General features: G+C 43.4%; 1 protein-coding gene and 1 long non-coding RNA gene across 7 annotated transcripts in view; one reads left to right on the top strand and one right to left on the bottom strand.

Annotated features, from left to right (window-relative positions):
• Positions 1–3,006, top strand: part of LOC137541167 (leucine-rich repeat-containing protein 3B-like) — a 29,744-nt gene extending 26,738 nt beyond the window's left edge. The window contains exon 2 of the mRNA XM_068262334.1: positions 2,096–3,006. Within this exon, the coding sequence (XP_068118435.1) occupies positions 2,178–2,960 (783 nt within the window). The 5' untranslated portion in view covers positions 2,096–2,177 and the 3' untranslated portion in view covers positions 2,961–3,006. The remainder of the gene's footprint in view (positions 1–2,095) is intronic.
• A 3,151-nt stretch (positions 3,007–6,157) lies between these two features.
• Positions 6,158–22,371, bottom strand: part of LOC137542335 (uncharacterized) — a 437,024-nt gene continuing 420,810 nt past the window's right edge. For all 6 annotated transcript variants that reach the window (XR_011025404.1, XR_011025403.1, XR_011025401.1 and 3 more), the window contains 2 exons: positions 14,649–14,717; positions 6,158–6,445 (listed from right to left, as the gene is read on the bottom strand). This is a non-coding gene — a long non-coding RNA (uncharacterized lncRNA). The remainder of the gene's footprint in view (positions 6,446–14,648; positions 14,718–22,371) is intronic.

Below are 22,371 nucleotides of genomic sequence, written 5' to 3'. Positions count from 1 at the left end.
CCTTTAAAAAGCTGCTTTGCGTCCAATCCAGATTTTTCCCCGGGACTTTTGGCGTTTATCTCACTCCGCCATGCCCCCCTCCAGGTGTTAGACCCCTTGAAACAACATCTTTTCCATCACTTTTGTGGCCAGCATAAGTGTTTCTAGTTTTCAAAGCTTGCTTCCCCATTGAAGTCTATTGCGGTTTGCTAAAGTTCACGTGAACCGAACTTTTGCAGAAGTTTGCTAGCCGAAAATCGGAGGTTTGGGCAATCTTTAGTATTGGGGTGGGGTAAGAGTTGTTTATACTGATGCCTGTGTATAAGTATGTGCTATAACATTTTCCTTTTACACAGTTCTCACTATCTAGAGTATAGATACTAAATAATATATTAGTCTTGTCACTAATTGTCCCTCAGAGGGGGTCACAATCTGTTCTTATTTAGTACCAATACCTCCCATAGTCCTATGCCAATGACAATGAAGAAAGATGGAGGCACAGTTGAAGCAAATAGAAATATCTTTTAATCCACGGTGTGCTGACATGCGGGGTTACAGTGGGGGTGAGGGGATGCCTGACAGCTGTTTCGCTAAAAAAGCTTCCTCAGAGGCAAAAATTGTTCCCAATTTTTGCCTCTGAGGAAGCTTTTTTAGCGAAACAGCTGTCAGGCATCCCCTCACCCCCACTGTAACCCCGCATGTCAGCACACCGTGGATTAAAAGATATTTCTATTTGCTTCAACTGTGCCTCCATCTTTCTTCATTGTCATTTGCAAAAGTGTATGCTCTGCAGAGCACGCTGAACATGGAGTATGTAATCCGGACCGGTGAACCCATTGTCCACCCACCCACCCACATCTAGTGCCAGTCTGTTTCTCCCCTATACAATAGTCCTATGCCCATCACCATCTAGGGCCAATTTAGGGGGAAGCTAATTAATTTATCTGTATGTTTGTAAAAGGTGGGAGGAAACTGTTCTCCCTGTGTCTGGAGTACACGAAGGAAACCCACATAGTGCTCTAGCTTATGCAAAGACTCTGTATCCCACCCACAGCCAGAGACCAGCACTGCAAGGCTGATAGCACAGCAGCATATTGAATAGCCCTCTATGTGAGTCCTGATGTATATGTATTAGTAGAGGGGTGTGTACCCCAATGTGTGTGTATTACTGTGTTTTCCTGAAAGTAAGACATCTCCTGAGAATAAGACCTAGCAGGAATTTCAACAATGGTTTGAAATATAAGACGTCACCCGAATGTAAGCCCTAGCTAGCAGTAGCACCAGGACCAGCAAGTCACGTTCAATACAAAGCCTGGATACAGGAGAGAAGCAGTATAATGTGAGTTCTACAGTCCTGTATATGTGTCAGGCAATTGGTGTTTTTGTTGGAGCCAGTCCTCCTGATCTGTCATGATGAGCAGCAGCACTACCTGTACACCTTTTCCCAAGTCACACCACTTATCCTATCATAGCTCTGGGGAGCCTGACAGACTCTTTGTCTACAAGAAATTGATTCTGCTGATCATGTGGCTGAGAACTCAAGCTCTGTGTATGTTGTATGTACAAGAAATAGTGGTTTGCGGATATTGGCTCTCACTTACTTCAGCATGGCATTCAGTATGTACATTTTGTATAGGAAAACTACCAGTGTTTCCCCCAAAAATAAGACATCCTCTGTCTTATATTAATTTTTGCTCTAAAAGATGAGTCCTAGCACATTTTCAGTCTTATGGTAGTAGTTGTTGAGTAGTGTGTGCCTTGGCAAGTGGCATGTGTTATTTTCGGCGAAACAGGTGTGTATTATCATCTATCATAACATTTAATACACACATAGCAGATGGTGAGTAGTGTGTGTCATGATAGCCATATTTGTAACTTGATACTGTTCAGGGGCAGAGCTCATGTTTGGAACTTGATTGTGTAGTAGGAAGAACATCTAACATCTGCACCCCTCGAATGGGGATTTTATTATCAAAAAGCCTATGTTTCCTAGTCTCTTTGTGTCTAGAAGTGAGAGCTAATGCCTCTTCCCTACATAAAGATTACTTTACTTTACCTTTTCTGTGTGACTAAGTATTCATGCTTTTATCCTCACACCATGATTCTTTTGTTTCAGGGATCATGTAAATACCCTTTCAGCCCAATCCAGAGTCTGTTGGTTTCATCCCCCTTCCTCCTGAGCATGCTGCTGGCTGGCCATGCCTTTCCTGGACTGGTACCTCCGGTGCTCATTGACGACATGGCTGCTGTTACACAGCTTGGTCCTAATGGTCCTCTGCTTCCAGTCAGCTACCACATTACCCAAGGGCTGCCATGCCTCCCAGGAGGATGGCTACAAGACTGTACGGTGCAGCAACGCCCAGCTCACAGAGGTACCCAAAGACATTCCCAATGACACTAACCGGCTATACTTAGACTTCAACCAGATCACCTACCTCCCTGCAGATGCTTTTCGCAATCTCCCTGTTCTTATGGAATTGGACCTTTCTCACAATTCATTGGGTCGACTGGATGTTACAGCTCTCAGGGGCGTAAGTGACCACCTACATTCATTGGACCTGTCTTCCAACAAGCTGGTGTCTGTGAACAAAGAGGTGTTTGCTAACCTGAAGGCCAGGACAAACCTCTCTGGTAACCCTTGGATGTGTGACTGTGATCTTCTAGAACTCATACGAATGGTAGAATTGGACCCCAGCACGTCCAGTGGGATTGTGTGTGCTAGCTCAGTAGTAGAGGAACATACTGGCAAGCCTTTTCTTCAGGTGGTCAAGGATATTGACTTGTGCAATGCTTACAGGAAGACCACGGACGTGGCCATGCTGGTCACAATGTTTGGTTGGTTTGCTATGGTCATTTCATACTTAGTATATTATGTACGACAGAATCAGGAGGATGCCCGTCGTCATCTTGAGTACCTAAAATCCCTGCCCAGCAAGCAGCGGCACACAGAGGAACCCTCAACACTCAGCACTGTGGTTTGACATGGTACGGAATGTAGGACTACATAAGTGGAAACCTATTTGTTTTTTTCCACGGGTGTGTCCTTAAAGTAGTAAATGGCAAAAGACAAATAAACAAGATCTACTTGCCTTGGCTGCCAGGAGCTGGAGGAAGTCAATATGTCACTCACTGCAGTTACAGTGTCCTGAGATCCCCTCCGATGCAGATGCCGAACTCACCAGGTTGGCATCTTCTGCACCTGCATGAGTGTGCTGCCATGCTGCTCGTGGTTGTGCTCCAGTGGCCAGAAGCATTCGTGTTCTGCGCAGGCACAGCAGTTCTGCGCCTGCACAGAATGCTTTAGGCCACATGAGAGCGTGATCGCTAGCGGTGTGGCCACATGCTGGCGCAGGAGATGCAGACCTGGCAAGGACAGCATCTACAATGGAGGTGATCCTGGGACACCAGAGCTGTGGCGAGGGACATACCAGCTGTCTGTCTACTTATTCAGGGCTTCCTCCAGCCCCATTTTATTTGTTTTGATTTCCTCAGATGTGTCCTTAAAATCTACTTTTACAGATAAAAGCAATGCATTGGCGTGGAATAGTCTTTCAGTTTACAGGTGTTTATCATCATCATCATCAAGGGCCATCCTCTCTAAACAACAGAGATAAAACTCAGTCATGGAAAGGTGTGAATGTCACAGTGAGCAGGAATAAAACAAACAGCACTAATGGGCTTATTTAAAGGAGAACTGTAGTGAGAGGTATATGGAGGCTGCCATATTTATTTCCTTTTAAGCAATACCAGTTGCCTGGCTATTCAGCTAATCCTCTGCCTCTAATACTATTAGCCATAGGCCCTGAACAAGCATGCAGCAGATCAGGTGTTTCTGACAAATTTAGACAGATATGACAAGATTAGCTGCATGCTTGTTTCTGCTGTGATTCAGACACTTCTTTAGGCAAATAGACCATCAGGGCTGCCAGACAACTGGGTATTGCTTAAAAGGAAATAAATATGGCAGCCTCCATATCCCTCTCACTACAGTTCTCCTTTAAATCATTGCAAAACTAGTGACAGAGCAAGTGAAGCAACCCACAGCAGCCACACCACACCCTCACTTCTAACCTAATGAAAACTGTAAGATCAGAGCAACGTAAAATGATTTTGGATTGATTGCTGTGGTTTACGACCCCATGCACAATGTTGTTTAAATTCAAATCTATCCGATATGTTTTTTTTAGTTAAAATTGCCGACATTCTGTGCAGTAAATGCAGTGACGGATACTGTATGTCAGGAAACCCACTTTTGGCATTCTCCACATTTTTGAGTGAACAGGCATTATTTTAACAGGTGCAGCACCAGGTTAGTCCTGTCTAGTTTTTAAATTCTCAGAAACAAATTTCAGAATGTAAATCAGGGTAACAATATCTTTTGTTTCTTTTATCACAGGTGAGGAAAGAACATTTATAAATTATTCAGTCATTGTTTAAAAAGGAACTGCCTAAATAAAAATCTTTAATTTTCACTATAAAGGGAGCCTGAGCAGAGGCTGTATGTATTTAACCATGCCCCACTTATTTTGTATTGAGGATACACTCACTGGCCTCTTATGTAAACTCTCCTCCTCCTGGTCTGGCCGCTATAAACTACATTGGATTGGCGACTCTGAAATAGTTAATAGCAGCCAGACCAGGAGGAAGAGAGCTTACATAAGAGGCTGGTGAGTATTCCTTCACTTTTTCAAGTGTATCCTCAAATGCAAACCCACAGCCTCTGTCATATCATGAGTATCTAAGCTAGACTGTCAAGTTTGCTCAGGGTCCCTTAATACAGAATGTCAAACTCTAGCTTCATGACCCACAACCTGTCCTCATTAAGACACTTACCTACCTGTGCTGAGGATAGGTTGTGGGTCATGGAGCTACTTACCTACCTGTGCTGAAGTCTCTCCTCCAGGCAGGTGATCGCACCCTTGGAGAATTTTGGAGGGGAAAAAAAAAAAAAAACTAAAACAGTCAGGCATGGCCAGAGCCTCAAATAATGTACCCTATGTGTGTTGCCATAGCCTGCCTGGCAGCTGCTGCCTAATTGGTGGTTGCTGGACTTGGAGTGGGACGTGGCAACGCTGGTGGAGGTGTCCAAATAGCTTTGTAAACATGGCTGCGTCTGAACTGCCAAAGATGGGAACGTCACCTGTGGCCTGAAGGTGTCATTACAGGTGATTAGATACTGTTTATTAATTAAACCAGCAACCCTTCCCCATCTGTCCTTGTTAAAGCTAAAAATGGGGAAGGGTTGCTGGTTTACCGTAATTAATAAAGCTAAAAATAACAATGAACATTTAAACAATGCCTATTAGGTGAAAACAGCCTTGTCCATTAACCTTGTCTATTGTAACTTGCCATGAACCGTAATCACGTAGCCTACCCCAGGGTATATTTCAATTAATGCTAATGCTGTTGAACCTATTTTCCCGTCACAAATATATATAATATATATATATGTGTTTTTACAATACATTTATATATAAAAAACATAAGATCATTCATCACCTTCTATAGGCACCAACTACACTGATTATAAATTCAGGTTTGTGTTTTCAGTAGTTCAAACTGTCTGTATGGGCATTACCTTGTGGCAGTGCAAAACGCGGCAGTATCAGAGTTGGACTGAGAGCTGGAAAAGCTGAGGAAATCCACTTTCTGGCCAAGCAGCAGTAATCAGGTGCACCAGAGGAGTTTTTCTGAGCGTTTTGAGTTTCGAAATCTGCTGCTAATGTTATCCTATGTGTCTGTGCACACTGAGGTTTTGTAAAAAAAACTCATAGCATTACATTGGGAAGAGCTTTTAGAAGTTTCAAAAGCTCTGTGCACACTGGAGCAATGAGGTAATGCTATGGGTTTTTTTACAAAACATTGGGAAGACACATAGGATAACATTAGCAGCAGATTAAAAAACTCAAAACACTCAGAAAAACTCCTCGGGTGTGCACCAGGCCTTACAGCTTACAGTGAAGACTTGCTGCAGTTATCTATTGGGAGTGATAACACAGGGTTACTGCTGCTTGGCCAGCAGGTGGATTTCCTCAGTTTTTCCACCTCCCAGTCTGCATCTTTTTCAGACTTCATTTTCTTCTCAAATTGAACCAACTCAGTCTGTCCAGTTTCAAATAATTTTGACCATTATTACTTCTGTGTAACATGGGTTTTGCATATGACTAGTCTAACATGGTCTTGTTCTAATTGCTTTTATTAGTAGGGATGATATGCAAATATTCCCAAATTATACAAACCATCCGCAAATTTATACAAATGTATGTAATATCATTGATCATCCCCAGTCACCTACAAGGTGGTATTCCTGTATCCACATCTGCTACTAATTAATAATACCATCTGCAGTATTCTATTGGCAGAGGAGCTTTCAATGCATGGATAAGTTTGGGTTGGTTCACACGGGCGACAGCTGAACGTGTAGCAGCGTCTCACAGTGTGCAGAAAAGCATTTAACTACGTCCTCCTGTGGGAAAGAAAAATGCAGAGACATGGTGGTTAGTGACACTGATCCAACCCTGGAAGCAACATTCAGCTATTAAACAGGAAAAATGGTGATCAGAACGCAGCATTTGCACAAATCGTGGTAAAAAAACCAGAAGTGCTGTCCATTCACTTGAATGCCCAGCACTTTAGCAAATTCACATGGGCAATTGTGGGTCAGAAAACTGACGCCTGGTTCATGCTTGCATTTGTTAAGTGGTGGAAAAACACACAGCAGAGTGAAAACAGATCTGATCACGGGTCGATTGGATCTGTTTACATGGATCTGTTAGCCCTATTTCCGTTCCACTGCTTACATTCCGTTTCTCTGTAACCCCTCCCCTAGACCCACACCCCCAATGTGCACTAGTAAAGAAACAGAAGCTGAAGCGCTGCATTGGGGATAATGTGAAAAGGGACCATTTTAAATCCAAAGAAATATTCAGTTTCCATTCCGCTGGGCTCATCAGTCTGGAATCAAAGCGGCATATTGCGTGGAATGGATCTGTGTGAACGGATTCATAGGTTAACATTGATTGGAACAATTCACATCCATTCCATTCATGGATCAAAAAAACTGTCCAAACAGATTTGTATAGGAATCTAGTGCGTCATCAGAGTTTGAAGTATCAAATATCATTAGTTATGTTTCTTTCTGTGTGTTTGATGGAAATCTATCATAGTTTGATGCTTCTCTGTTTCATAAAACTGTTAGCATAGTTCCTAGATTTGATAATCAATAACATAACATGTTGTAGAGTAGGTAATATTCCCAGGAACACAGATCCAAACATGAAATTGACTGATTGCCAAAGTCTCCTGATTAATTAATTATACTGGTCACATGGTGTATAAGGCTTTAAAGGAATACTATCGATTGAAACGACTTTTTTTTTTTTTTTAATACTCTATATTAGTGTATACATTAGCACTAGTGCTAGGGGCACTTTATTTATTCACCCAGGTCTCTCTCTCGCTATCCTTGCTTACAAATTCATTTATCACACAGCTCATAGTAGTTTGGGTCACCCTGAGCTGCTTGGTTACTCTGAAATATATTTGTGAGCTGTGTGACAATGTGTCACTCACAGCATGCAGGAGAGCTGAGGAGAAATAGGCTGATCTGAGGTGGTAATAGGTAACTAAATGAGCTGTAATATTGCTGGAATATAACAAGCTATAACAATAGTCTGTGTTTACACTCAGACTGGCTGCCTGCTTGTGGTGATTCACTCCAGGCTGCATCCACTTTACAAGCTGCTGAGAGGGGCAGACCACTGTCTACAATTAGCATTATTTATTATCTTAGTATCTTTATCAGTCAAGAGAAGCAAACACACATTGCTAGAATGTTTAACCCCTTACCACCATATCAACAAGATTCTTTCAGCAAGGTGATAATTAAACTATAAACTGAGGAGTTGATAGCAACTCCCCTGTGCAGAGATATGGTCTAGCCCTCTGGGAGCCGTCAGTATTAGATACATTTTGTATCTAACACTGACGCCATAACTGACTGATTCCTCACACAGCTGTTCCTCTCAGCTGTAAAATCCTCAAATTGCTCCTAGTACTTGTCCTAATGTGTGCTACAATATACAGCATTTAAAAATAAATGCATACATCGATAGAAATTCTAAATTCTTTAACTGAGTACTTAAAGGAATACTGTCTATATATCTTATCTAAACTTTGAGATGAAAAACAAAGCAGATGTAGATAAGTTACTTGTAGTAACTTTGCAGTTTTAACCAGTTTTAACCACTTAAGGACCCACCCTTTACCCCCCCTTAAGGACCAGTGCTGTTTGTTGTGATCTGTGCTGGGTGGGCTCTGCAGCCCCCAGCACAGATCAGGGTGTATCCTGAGCGATCAGATTGCCCCCCTTTTCTCCCCCCTATGGGGATGATGTGCAGGGGGGGTCTGATCGCTCCTGCGTGCAGGCTAGTTGCGGGGGGGGGGCACCTCAAAGCCCCCCTCCGCGGCGACATTCACCCCCCTCCCTCTCCTACCTTTCCCCCCCGGTGATCCGTCACATGGCGGCGATCCCCGGCCGCTAATTGGCCGGGGATCACCGATCTGCCTTACGGCGCTGTTGCACAGCAGCGCCGTACAATGTAAACAAAGCGGATTATTTCCGGGAGCCCCCCGCCGTGAATTGACAGGAAGCAGCCGCTCGCGCGAGCGGCTGCTTCCTGATTAATCAGCCTGCAGCTGGCGACGCAGTACTGCGTCGCTGGTCCTGCAGCTGCCACTTTGCCGACGCACGGTATAAGCGTGCGGTCAGCAAGTGGTTGTGTAATTAATGTTTACAGCTATATTTGCTGTGTAACATTCTAACAACATGGCTGCTGTCATTGTATCACAGGAAGAAATAATCATATTGGCAGGCTTATCTGTATCTTGAGCCATGAGCCTAATCTCCTCCCCTCTGCCTCTGAAATCCCTGGCTAGTAACACCTCCCCCTCCTCCTGCCCAGACTGAGCTCACCTGAGCCCTTGCTACTGCCAAGGCTCTCTAATTCTCAGAGAATTAATGCTCTATAAATTAAATAAACCATGCTCTAAATAAACCATACCCACAGATTTTCAAACTACCTGCGGACCACTGTAGTATAAATCTACGGCGGGCAGGGGGTGCTGCAGTTCTGACCTGACGTAAACTCTACGTCTCATTCACCGCCTACCCCCGCCGCTCGATCTCCGCCGCATTATGCTGCCCTGCTGCCTCTATGATGGCAGAGCACTGTGAGCCGGGCAGGAGCCGTTTTCATTGGCTCCTGGCCCTGTCATTCATGTAAGCTGTTCCCATTGGCTTACATTGAGTGACAGGGTCAGGAGCCAATGAAAACGGCTCCTGCCCGGCTCACAGTGCTCTGCCGTCATACTGGGGCGGGGACAGAGCAGAGTAACCATTGAGAGCAGCGGATTTTAGCGGCGATTCGTCGGGAAACAGCGGTTTACTGGACCAACACTCTCTAGTCCTTAACTGGGCTGAAAGTGCTGGTCCCAAAGTGGTTAAAACAAAAAAGTATTTGGCTTGAGGAATGCCCTATAAACAATAGGAAAAGGACACAGGGAGAAAAGTTAGAGTGCCCAGGAGAAAAGTTAGAGTGCCCAGGAGAAATATTAGAGTGCCCGGGAGAAAAGTCAGAGTGCCCGGGAGAAATATTAGAGTGCCCGGGAGAAAAGTCAGAGTGCCCGGGAGAAAAGTCAGAGTGCCCGGGAGAAAAGTCAGAGTGCCCGGGAGAAAAGTCAGAGTGCCCGGGAGAAAAGTCAGAGTGCCCGGGAGAAAAGTCAGAGTGCCCGGGAGAAAAGTCAGAGTGCCCGGGAGAAATATTAGAGTGCCCGGGAGAAAAGTTAGAGTGCCCGGGAGAAAAGTCAGAGTGCCCGGGAGAAAAGTCAGAGTGCCCGGGAGAAAAGTTAGAGTGCCCGGGAGAAAAGTCAGAGTGCCCGGGAGAAAAGTTAGAGTACCCGGGAGAAAAGTTAGAGTACCCGGGAGAAAAGTTAGAGTGCCCGGGCACTCTGACTTTTCTCCCGGGTACTCTGACTTTTCTCCCGGGCACCTTGACTTCTCTATTATAATAGAAATATTAGAGTGCCCGGGAGAAAAGTCAGAGTGCCCAGGAGAAAAGTTAGAGTGCCCGGGAGAAAAGTCAGAGTGCCCGGGAGAAAAGTCAGAGTGCCCGGGAGAAAAGTCAGAGTGCCCGGGAGAAAAGTCAGAGTGCCCGGGAGAAAAGTCCGAGTGCCCGGGAGAAAAGTCAGAGTACCCGGGAGAAAAGTCAGAGTGCCCAGGAGAAATATTAGAGTGCCCGGGAGAAAAGTCAGAGTGCCCGGGAGAAATATTAGAGTGCCCGGGAGAAAAGTCAGAGTGCCCGGGAGAAATATTAGAGTGCCCGGGAGAAAAGTCAGAGTGCCCGGGAGAAATATTAGAGTGCCCGGGAGAAAAGTCAGAGTGCCCGGGAGAAAAGTCAGAGTGCCCAGGAGAAATATTAGAGTGCCCGGGAGAAAAGTCAGAGTGCCCGGGAGAAATATTAGAGTGCCCGGGAGAAAAGTCAGAGTGCCCGGGAGAAATATTAGAGTGCCCGGGAGAAAAGTCAGAGTGAAAGTGGTGGAAATATATATAAAAAAAAAATTAAAAATGCAGAAATGTCACTTGCCTCACTGCTGTACTCTTGAGGGGTGAACGGACAGACATACAGTAGGTCTCCCCCGAAGAGCCTGCTCCAGGCCTAAGACACTAAACTGTATGTTAAAAAAATGTTTGGTGCAACTATTTATCTTTGTGTCAAAGTGTTTAAATATTTTGAATTAAAGCGGTCCCAAACCACTCTATCAAGCCTATGAGCATTTCAGTGCATGCTTTTCCCCCTTCTCTTTACATAACTAGGGTTATACAGGTGGCAGCCATTACCTCTGAGCTTAGTAGGAGGTTTTAGATCATGGGCGTGTGTGTCATCACCTACCCTCCCTCACAGGGGCGTCGTCTATGTGAAATCTCACACAAGCTGAGATCACCTCCCCTGTGACATCATCAGTAGCAGCCTGTGTTTTGTTTATCTCCTCCACCAGTCTGCCGAATTCTGTCCCGGCAATATGAAAGGAAGGGAGGGGTTCCTCCAATAAATATAATAATAAATAGCAGCTTTTTTTTAGCTGCATGATGACAAATTACAAATGAAAATCTATTTTCTAACTTGTAAAATATTTTATTTTACATTTGGACCCAAATTAAAAATACAAATAAAACCACTTTAAAGCAACTTTCCTAGTTGGACAGTTCAGCTGGAACCATCAGTTCCTACCTCATTTTGAACACTCCCATAAGTGAATGAGCCAAGTGGCATCCCGCTGCTAATACACAAGCGATGGGTTACCCACTGATTAATTGGAGATATGTGAAGATCCTGCATGTTTGTTTTTTTCCCCCTTATTTTGCTATAGAGCACCTTAAAAACAAAAAAGCAAAAAAAAAAAAGTGTGTGTTTTTTCTTGAGGTAAAGGTGGCCATCAATGATACAATATTGATTGTACAATCTTACAAAACTGATGTAGGAGAAGGGTGCATTGAGTAAAACTTTCTCTCTGCTCTAAAGTAGTCAGTCACGTGCATCTTTAAAGCAGACCTGAAATTAAATATACTAACAACATAGCTAACAAACAAATCCTAAAATAAATATGTAAAGCAAAAAACATTTCTATCAAATAGTGTTTCGACTTCCTGGTTTCATGAAAACAGACATATTGTTAAAGCACAGTATGTTATCTGCCGTGGCAGAGAACTAACACAGGGGAGAGATCAAATTACACTTGTGATTAAACACAGATGCAGGGGAATTAGGCTAAACTCTCAAATATAAACAGAGAAATACGCGTACATCAAAAAAGGGCGTCGGGGAAAAAAGGGCGCGTGGTGTAAACGATACAGTATTATCGTTTAAACGAAATTCTACACAATATTTCAATATTTAGTGATTTATAAATTTTTAAAACACTATTTCTTATGTGTATAAGATCGGCAATTCTTATAAGTTTCACTTTACAAATACGGAAGATTAACGTTTTATTTACGTTTGTTAAAACCCTCCCTGTACCTATCCCTAACCCCTAGACCCCCTGTTGGTGCCTAAACCTAAGACCCCCTATGGATAATAATGTTTTACAGACATTACTTTTTTTATTTACATTTTTTATTTATTAATTAATTTTTTTGGGTGAATAACGTTTATAAAGATACTAAATCACTATTTCTAAAACATTTCTAAAACAGTGATTATTTAACTTTACAAAATGAGCCCATGAAGAATAATAATAACAGTTATAAATCCTTAAAAATCTCCGGCCGCCGTTTGTTAAAACGTTAATAATCTCCGGCGCCTTTTTTCTCCTGTTCGACGCCCGGTAAACTAAATTTATAATGGGAGTGAATGGGGTGCCCTTTTTGTCCACTTGTCTCATGCGCCCAAATCCCCTGCTTCCGAGAAATACACCCTATATTTAATTACACAGAAGTGATAATGTATATACAATCACAATTGTATCATTATTAGGATGCAGGGAGATCACTTTATGGTATAGTAACACCAGTATGCTGACATATATATTGCTCAACCAGGACCTGTATACTGTTTAATATTTCATGTGCCCCATATAGATTCATGCGTGCTTAATTTTGTGATTTTAGGGAATGAAAGCTATTTACAAAAATATAAGTTTGAAGGCCTTAGAAAAATGTAGGCTTGATACTGCCATATCTGCCATATCTCCACACTCAGGAGAGATCCAACCCTCAGTGCAGACAGCTACGGAAATGTCCTAAAGGCCGTGCTGATCTTTCTGCCTGCCACTGTACTGTATTCTCCAGAGAGAACTGCCACACCCCCATCATGACATCATTTAACAATGTACAGCAGAGACATTAAAATTCAATCAGACTTCATTCTGTATCAACATACCATCATCTGCACTCCTGTTTCAGGCTGTGTGTTATCTACATAAACAGATCCGTCATAAATGTTATCAACGGATCACCCAAAACATATTCACTGTTAATTTGTGCAAATGGCAATCACTACCTGCCCAACTAAAGCAAACGCTAAATACTGCCTGGATATGGTACTGTGTTCTTGTACCCCTTAATCATTTACTGTATAGACCATGAGCAATGGCACTTTTAAGTGGTCCTAAAGGGTACCTGTAGTGGTACAATGAGCAAAACATGTATGTATAGTCCCCAATCCTACTTGGAGGAGGGGGGGGGGGGGCAATACATAGTTTCCACTGTAAGGTTTAAGAACCCAGGACTATACCAATTTTCTTCAGTCCAGTAGGACAGTGTTGAGCGAATGCTCACTATTAATGACAGTGTTACCATAACACTGAACAATGCATAGACATTTAACATAACACAACTGTGCTGGAAATTTTATGGTCCCACATTATAAACCTAGTCTGATGCTTAATAAATACATCTGAATGAGTATATTATATTAATAAGTTCAACTTGTCACAGTCAATCGTAAGTTTTAAGTATCCCCTGATAGTACTACAGTACTTGCACCACAGCCTGGATCCTCAACACATACCTACTGAAGTACCCTTGGAGGTGCAACTCTGCTACTTAGCAATAAAGTGAGATTGCTGCTCGTTGGGCACAGGCATGTCAAAAGGGAGAAAGGGAAAACAGAAAGAAGGTGTATATAATAAAGTTTTTGTATACTCCTTTCAACGCCCTTCTGTAATCTTGCATATTACGGTGTATCTTATCAACAGCTCCAGGCAGGAGACCGAATAACCACTACACTATCCATCCACGAATTGTGTGGTAAAACAAGTGAGATGTTAGGTAAAGGGTTTGAATCTCAGCTCTTCCTGTTCAGTAAAGCAGCACCTATTCAGTAAGGAGTACTCGAGCAAGACTCCCACACTGCTACTGCCTACATATAGAGCGCACCCTAGTGGCTGCATCTCAAACACTGAGTCCCACCAGGAGAAAAAGTGTAAACGTAGTCTATTTGCCTCAAATGTCAATCTACTAATGATAACCCATGCCACCTACCTCACTAGTCGGCAACTTTAGCTTTCCATGCGATAGCTGTTTTCTGTTTTACTGCAAAGAGGTTGATAATTCACTAAGCATTACCGTATGAATCAGAGTCCATGGTATTCATTTCCCAGGTTAGTTTGGTTAAGGGGTTACTTGATCCTGTCAAAGCCAAATTATTATTGTAGGTTTTAAAATGAAAAAAGATTAGGCATCATATATACCTAAACCTGAATGGTTTTCAAATGTGTATATATAAATACTCATTTATACATGACCAACATGCAAATGTATATATCTTAGGTGTGGTCCAAGTACCACCCACTGTGGTAAAAGGGGTACAGTAGAAATTAGCAGCGATAAGCACTACTGTACAGGATCAAATAGGAGAGTTTCCTGTGCCGACTACACAGACTTCTGCTGAGCATCCATGTAATCCCCTAGCGTAGACTGAATCCACCCCTCCTCCGTTTTTTCTGTGTCCCCTTGCAGCACGACAAAAGACACATCTGCCATTCAATCTGGGCATTTGGGATGACTTCCCAGTTTATGGTTTGTCTTAAAGCCCTTTTGCTAGTTATACCAAAGTCACCACTGCTTGTCAGACCAGGGCTTGGATGTGGCCCAAGTTTCTATGACCTACCTTGATTGTGGTTACATGTGAGTCCCAGCTAAGATGTATTCATGTTTGTGCATTCCATGCCTGGCTTTTCTGTGATGAAAACACAAACAGTGTTACAGGGAAAAGTGCACTTGTCTCATCTTGCCAATAGCCCCCGGTTTCAGGCTAGTACAAACGCAATGCACCCAACAGGCACCAGGGGTCAGCACCATCAACAAATTCAATGAAAATCTCTCTTCTAATAAATTTTATATTCATTTCAATAAGAAATTTCTAACACATGCATAGCCAATAGATTTACATAACATTTACATCTAAAATATACAAACGGCCTACTGTGGAAGGAGATACAAAGCCAAGCCTATAAGCATGAATACTAATGGACATTTCTGGGTTACGGGGGGTTAAATCTAGCCATTACAGTTTTCTGTGTATACTTTTAGACATTTGCAGATTTTTGGAAGCAATTTATGATCAGGTGAATTCTAGTCCGATACTGACCTAAAACTGTGAAGCTTTGCACTGCGGTGAGCTCTGTTTCGGGGTATGGCGAAGACTCCCATGAAAATTGCTAATAATATTCTTATGTTTATTTTCAAAAGGCCCTAGACTTGGCCATTCCTGGATATCAATCTATCAGCCTCATGTTTTCTAGCCATGATGCTGGTTCTCAAGCCAACATTAGAATGGGCAAAGATTGAGGATGCTCAGCCCCAAGAGGTTGCTTGTTGAAAAAGAGGATCCAATTTACAGAAGGTATTCACTGCTATAAGTATCCACCAATAAAACCTTAACTCCACAATGCTTTCCGGACTCCTCTTCCAAATATGGCCCCACCATTCCCTCTCACCTTCACCTTACCAGTAAGTGGCAAGGGCTTGGAGGAGGTGGTCTTATGCTGTACACCAGAAAGCCGATCTATTCTAACCTTGCACTGTAAACTAAAGAAGAAGATTGAGAACCAGTGGAGGCCTTCTTGGGGAGATGAAAATGTTGACCCACCTCCCCCCTACAGGATTATTTATTTTGTTTTATGTTTAGACAATTTAGTACTTAAGAGGGATTCCAAATAAAATGTATCTCCATGTTTGGGTTTCAGCTGGGCAGGGGTTGGCTTAAACCTATACTGATTTGATTTTCAAAAACATGGGAGGAATTTTTTTATAATGTGATCAAGAAATCACTGTACATTGTATAGAAACAGTTGAGGCCATGTTTTCTGTATAGAAGTAAATGTGTGAAATCAGACAATACGGAACGATTATTGCCTTAATTACTAGATATTAAATAAAGATTGCTTTTTTATTAACATGAATTTTGGATTTGTGTATTTGTGCCTTGTGTGGTTTACTTTTTGGTGTGTTTGGGGGCTGGATGTGATATTACACTTTGGAAAGTGCTACACAAATGCGTCAATGCTGCAAGAGAGTATAGAAAAAGTCACTAGTGTTGGTGTTTGCCTTATGTCAAACCAAATTCATACACAGCAATTCCGCACCATTATGAGTGGAGAACGTCACAGGGTTGCATTCCATGTCACAGTCACACTTCATGAAACTTCGATGTTTCCTACTTCCAAGCCAGACGGAGGAAACCTCGAAGTTTCATGAAGCATGACGTGGAATGCAACCTCTCTAATTCTTTCTACTCCTCATGGTGCTGAACTGACATGTTGTGTTGGTGTTTGAATGTAGGTTTCCTTAGTTGGAAATCTGGATTATGCCCTACATATCACATCACATAACATAACATAACTGCCCTTCAGAGCTCATAACCTAACATGCTTACCACAGTGCAGGGCCAATATGGGGGAAGCCAATTAACCACCAATATGTTTTTGGATTGTAGGAGAAAACGTAAGTGTCTGGAGGGCATGCATGTTCTGATGACTGCGTGCAGTTCAGTACTGTCTGAAGCTTTGCAGCGGTTTTTGCTTCCACATCATTGTTGGTCTGGGTGCAGGCCAATCTGGGAAGTGCAAACAAGTTCTAATGCTGTAGAAGTCACTGCAGTTCAAATTATCAAAGACTTTATGTAGGACCAGTAAAAAGGTCCAAACAGTTGAAAGTCCCACTCATTAGGAAATAGGCATTAGGCCACAGTGGGGAACCCCCCCCCCCCCCCCCCACACTGCTGTTCAAAGTCCACCCATGTGCTACACATGTGCACCAGGCACAACGGACACAGGACGACGCAGGAACAGGGGGTTTATTATATAGGATTATTTAAAGCCCTAGGGGCTTGTGTGGAATACAGCAGTTTGCGATGTGCATGCATTGAACAAAATATATAATACAATTTTTTTTTTAATAATAAGTATATTTTTTTTTACTAATTCCTGCAGAATATGTCAGCACTATATACAGTAGTCTTGTCACTAACTGTCCTTGGAAGACTACACAATCTAATCGCTACCATACTCATAATAATAATATGGTAGTACATTAATGTATGACTACGTATTTATATAGCATAGCAATGAGTCAGTATGTTAGGGGACTAGACTGGCTGGACAGAACCCATGCATGAAACACCATTGGATCCTCTGGGCCATTGCTCCGCATTTGTTTCAAGTCTACATATCTCTACTCCTGCTTGATATATCAACCAGTGTGAAGTAAACCTGCTATGGACCTTACCAATCCTGTTAGTCATTATGCTTGTGGGCAGCTTTCTGGAAACAGATGTCTAGCCAAAACAAATAGCTCATCTGTCTGTAGCACCCTGGTGAAATTTTAAGATTGACCTGGTGGATGGCCTTAGTTTGGTCATCACAGAAAGCCCACCTCCCAGCGAATAGAAGATCCTAAACATTACTGCAGGGCATGCAACTTTACTATTGACTTCCTGAAGCCAGTGTTCATCCTGACGGTGCTGGCAACATGGCAACAGACACCTCCACCAGGTGGCAGACTGCACAGTGCAGCTGCTGCATTGTGGACTGAGCTTGTGAGAACAGCACCAGTGTCATGGCAACTGAACCCAGGAGTAGGACCGATAGGACATTGAGTGTCTATCATGGTGCCTCAAATCTCAACTGGGCACCGTGTCATGGCCTGGGCCTGAATCCCCTAAGTCCCTGCATCTAACAACTTGCCTGCAAAGCACCATTACATTTTTTTGTTCAGACACAGCTTAAAGGGACACTTAAGCCAGAAAAAAAAATGAGTTTTACTCACCTGGGGCTTCTACCAGCCCCCTGCAGCAGTCCTGTGCCCTCGCAGCCACTAACTAATCCTCTGGTCCCCCGCTGCCAGCTAGTTTCGTTTTTGCCGACAGGCCCGTCAGGACTGGCCACGAGTAGCTTTTTCCGCATTCCCGACTGTAATTAGCACTATTGCGGGCCACAACGTGTACAAAAATATGCGTTGCCACATTACGAATGCATATATGCTGCAACGCGTATTTTTGTACACGTTGCGGCCCGCAATAGCGCTAATTGCAGTCGGGAATGCGGAAAAAGCTACGCTTGGCCAGTCCTGACAGCCCTGTCAGCAAAAACTAAACTAGCTGGCAGCGGGGAACCAGAGGATTAGTGAGTGGCTGTGAGGGCACAGGACTGCTGCAGGGGGCTGGTAGAAGCCCCAGATGAGTAAAACTCTTTTTTTCAGACTTGAGGTTCACTTTAAAGTGAACCTCCAGACTGTTAAAGACACACCAGGCCTTTTCCGTGCTGCGTGATTTTTAGTTTCACAGCATCAGAAATTTTCTTCTGTATAAGAGAAACAAACTGCCTGGGCAGTTTTCCCCTTATGCTGTGCAAAGCATGATGGGATTTCTGATGTTGTTCTCGTTCTGCTGTTTTGGTGCAATTTTTTTTTTACATTTTGAATTTAACATTTGAAGCCTAGTGTGTGCAGCTGGGAGGGGTGATCAGGACACAGGACAGTTGGAACTGTGTCTCCTGCTCCTTGTCACCTCCTTTCAACCAAAAAGATGGCTACCCCATGACAAAGATGGCAGCCCCCTTGAATCATAATATTTTACCCACCCTGTTTTAAAAAGAACAGGCAAATATGTTAATTAGAATAGATTGGTAATACAAATAACTAATGTAACTTAATAACAGTATGTTTGTTTAGGCTGAAGTTCCCCTTTAAACTTGATAAGAAGCTCTCTGCAGGTCTATATATTGTTTGCCAAATTATTTGGCTTGATCTCAAAATACTGAGTTAATAGATAAATGACTTACCCTTTTAGCAGCCCCACCCACATTATCTTGTGAGACAAAACTCAGGGCAGGGCATCCTCAACCTCAGCGTCCTGGGGCGCTGTAATCCTAACATCCTCTTCTGGTTCCCAATCGCTTGTCATATCATTGCAGCGCCACTCATTGGTGGAAGAGGGATTGTGGAAGAATCTCTTAACCTTCTGCCGCCCGCGTCACGCCAGTAGGCGTGGCCGCGGCGGCAGCCCCAGGACCGCCTAACGCCAATTGGCGTAAAGTCCTGGGGCTCTGTTTTGCATGAGATCGCGCGCATGGTGCGCGTGCATCTCATGCTCGGAGGGCGGAGCTCCGCCCCGCCTTCGGTCTCCGAGCGGCTATTGCCGCTCGGAAGACTGTTAGACGGCGATCACGCCGTCTATTTACTAGGTGCAGCGCTGCGATGAGCAGCAGCGCTGCACTGGGGCCAGCCGTGTGACACGGCTGTCCCCGTGGGGGACAAGAGAGCGATTGGCTCTCATAGGCAGAAGCCTATGACAGCCGATCGCCATAATTGGCTGGCTGTGGGGAGGGAAGAAATTTAAAGAAACAGGGTTTTTTCAAGAAAAAAAACAAACAATAATATTTATTTAAAAAAAAAATAAACATGGGGGGAGCAATCAGACCCCACCAACAGAAAGCTCTGTTGGTGGGGAGAAAAGGGGGGGGGGGGATCACTTCTGTGCTGAGTTGTGCGGCCCTGCAGCTTTGCCTTAAAGCTGCAGTGGCCAATTTTGCTAAAAATGGCCTGGTCACTAGGGGGGTTTAGCCCTGCAGTCCTCAAGTGGTTAAAGAGACTCTGAAGTCTCGTAAAAATCATGTTTTTAAATTAAAAAAATGTGTTTAACATCTTTGCCCTACCTAAACCTCCGCATCCCTGCCGCTGTACACTAACTATATCCCCCCCCCCCCCCCCCCAACTCCCCAGGGGGCAATCCAGGCAACGCTTCCGTGAGAGGCAGAGCTTTCAGCTACATCTCTGCCTCTCGACACGTCTATCAGCACCAGATCGCCACCTCTTCCCCGCCCCTCTCAGTCTCCCTTCACTGATAGACAGGCATGGAGGAAGAGCTGCGGCTCATTGCTCTGATTCCAACAGACATCAAACAAATGACAGTCTGCATGACTCTGTTAGCGCTCATAGGCTGCAACTGAATTGTAGAGCCCCACAGAGCTAAATACATGCCTTGAATGCAAATCAGATGCAAATCATGTACTAGTCCTAATCTATAATTTGAATGCAAATTGATGCACATGGATGCAGCTAGCCATAAGTATACTTACATGAGTTATGTACAGCGTTAGACTAGTAGTAGGTCTTCCCCAAGAGGACCCATCACCGCCGTGGGGTAGTCTAGTGGGGAATAATCTGTGCACATATTATTTATACTGAAGCTAATGTCCTCCTTTGCTGTGCCTGTTTTGAATGCATGTTGTGTATTTTAGTCCACAATTGTGGAGCTCTGCACATCTATTGCAGGTAGTCAATTTGGGTGCAGACTCTGTTTGGAAGCGCTGCCAATGTTTCCTGCTGTACAAAATGCCTGTCTAACAGCAGCAAAATCCACGACCAAGAAAGTCGTGGATTTTGCGGGGGAGAGGGAGGGGGGCGTTAGATAGATTTCAGCAGCAGGGATGCGGCGGTTTAGGTAGGGCAAAGGCGTTAAACACTTTTTTTTTATCAAAAACATGATTCTTAAGAGACTTCAGTGTCTCTTTAAATCACCCTGCTTCCACCAGCGAGCAGCACCGCAATGCTAACACCATCCTCTTGATGTGACGTGAGGAGGACCCAGTGATTGGTAACCAGAAGAGGATGTTGGCATTACAGCGGTCGCTCGGAGTAAGAAGATGAGAGCCATTGGAGGAAAAGGAGAGCTGATCTAGTACCCTGAACAGGCAAATATGATAGAGCTCCCAACTGCTCTGCATCCAGGCTGGGAGGGGACAGTGGAAACAAATGTGGCCCTGCAGCGCACATATGGTCTTCTTAAAGGGGCACTATGGCAAAAAATGTACTTAGGAGAAAAGTAATTTATGGCTTATTTTACTCTGGCCAAAAAATGTATGTTTCCACATATGTTTCTGTCACTTACAGTAGGTAGTAGAAATCTGACAGAAGTGACAGGTTTTGGACTAGTCCATCTCTTTATAGGGGATACTCGGGGATATATTTATTTTCAAAAGCACTTCGCTACAGTGTTTTGGCAGTTGGACACAGCAACTAAGTGCTTTTGAAAATAAATATATCCCCGAGTATCCCCTATAAAGAGATGGACTATTCCAAAACTTCTTAGTGAATGGCAGTTTTTTGCCAGTTGGTCAGAGCAACTAAGAGGTTTTGGAATAGTCCATCTCTTTATAGAGGATTCTCAGGGATATCTTTATTTTCAAAAGCACTTAGTTACTCTGACCAACTGGCAAAAAACTGCCATTCACTGTGTAGCGAGCAGGGAAGCTGGCCAGTATTATTGTTTAAATGCTTTTTAGGGAATATCTTTATAAAGAATAAAAGCCTTGCTGAATATCCCCCATGAAGAGATGGACTAGTCCAAAGCCTGTCACTTCTGTCAGATTTCTACTACCTACTGTGAGTGACAGCAACATAGGAGAAGTGTCATTTATGGCTCATTTTACTCTTGAAAACATACTTCTTATTTGTAAAGTTTAAAATATGTGCAAACATAGAATTTAACCCTTTAAAGGGGCTCTATAGTGAAAAATTGTATAAGTACACAGGAATGTAAAATAAACAAATGGTAGTGGTGGATAAATGAAAGCGCACAAGGGAAAGGTGGGTGTTCACAGTCGGAAGGACCGGAAGAGGTTGGGCTAGTGCTATGACTTCTACAAATACAGAAACCCATAAACAAGAGTACATTGTACTAAATTTGGAGGCATAAACTGGCCCTATCTTTGTTGTCAACTGTTATCTGTTCCACTGCAATGCCTCTAAACTCTACCGTCTTGATCTGGCAGCACAGAGTTAACCTTGGCACAGTTGGTGCTCAGCAGGAAGCTGACGAGATTCCTCTGGGCATGAATAATAGATGGAGACAACGCTGAGTTTGAGAGATAAGGTGGCGTATCTCCAGAGCACACAAAACCACCAGGTAACTAAATCTCGACTGCTTTGTTTTCCAGCAGACATCCCTGCACTGCGAGGTCACTGTTGCCGTGCAGCCGGATGTATCTATGTCAAACACTTGGGAATCCCACTTCCCAACAGGATTCATCAAATTTAACAGTATGAGATGCTGGTAGATGATCCTTCAAGGCTTCCTGTTGCTTAGATCTGTTAAATCCCCCACCCACTTAACACCTACCAGGGGAAACATTAGACTTATATTGATCATGTGTTTTTCCAATTCCAGTACAAGCTGCAGGGGTTATTGCATTGAAAAGCCTAGGAAGCAATTACCACTTGGTAAATACTTTACATAATAATAATAATAATAGCTGGAAAAGAAACATGGTTTATTGAAACTACAGTTTAATGGTTTTTTTCAAGATAGACAATTTACACCATCCAAGTCTCTG

Source organism: Hyperolius riggenbachi, chromosome 12, assembly GCF_040937935.1.
Source record: "Hyperolius riggenbachi isolate aHypRig1 chromosome 12, aHypRig1.pri, whole genome shotgun sequence".
Taxonomy (NCBI): domain Eukaryota; kingdom Metazoa; phylum Chordata; class Amphibia; order Anura; family Hyperoliidae; genus Hyperolius; species Hyperolius riggenbachi.
Note: the sequence above shows the minus strand (reverse complement) of the source record. Positions and strands in the feature narration are given on the sequence as shown.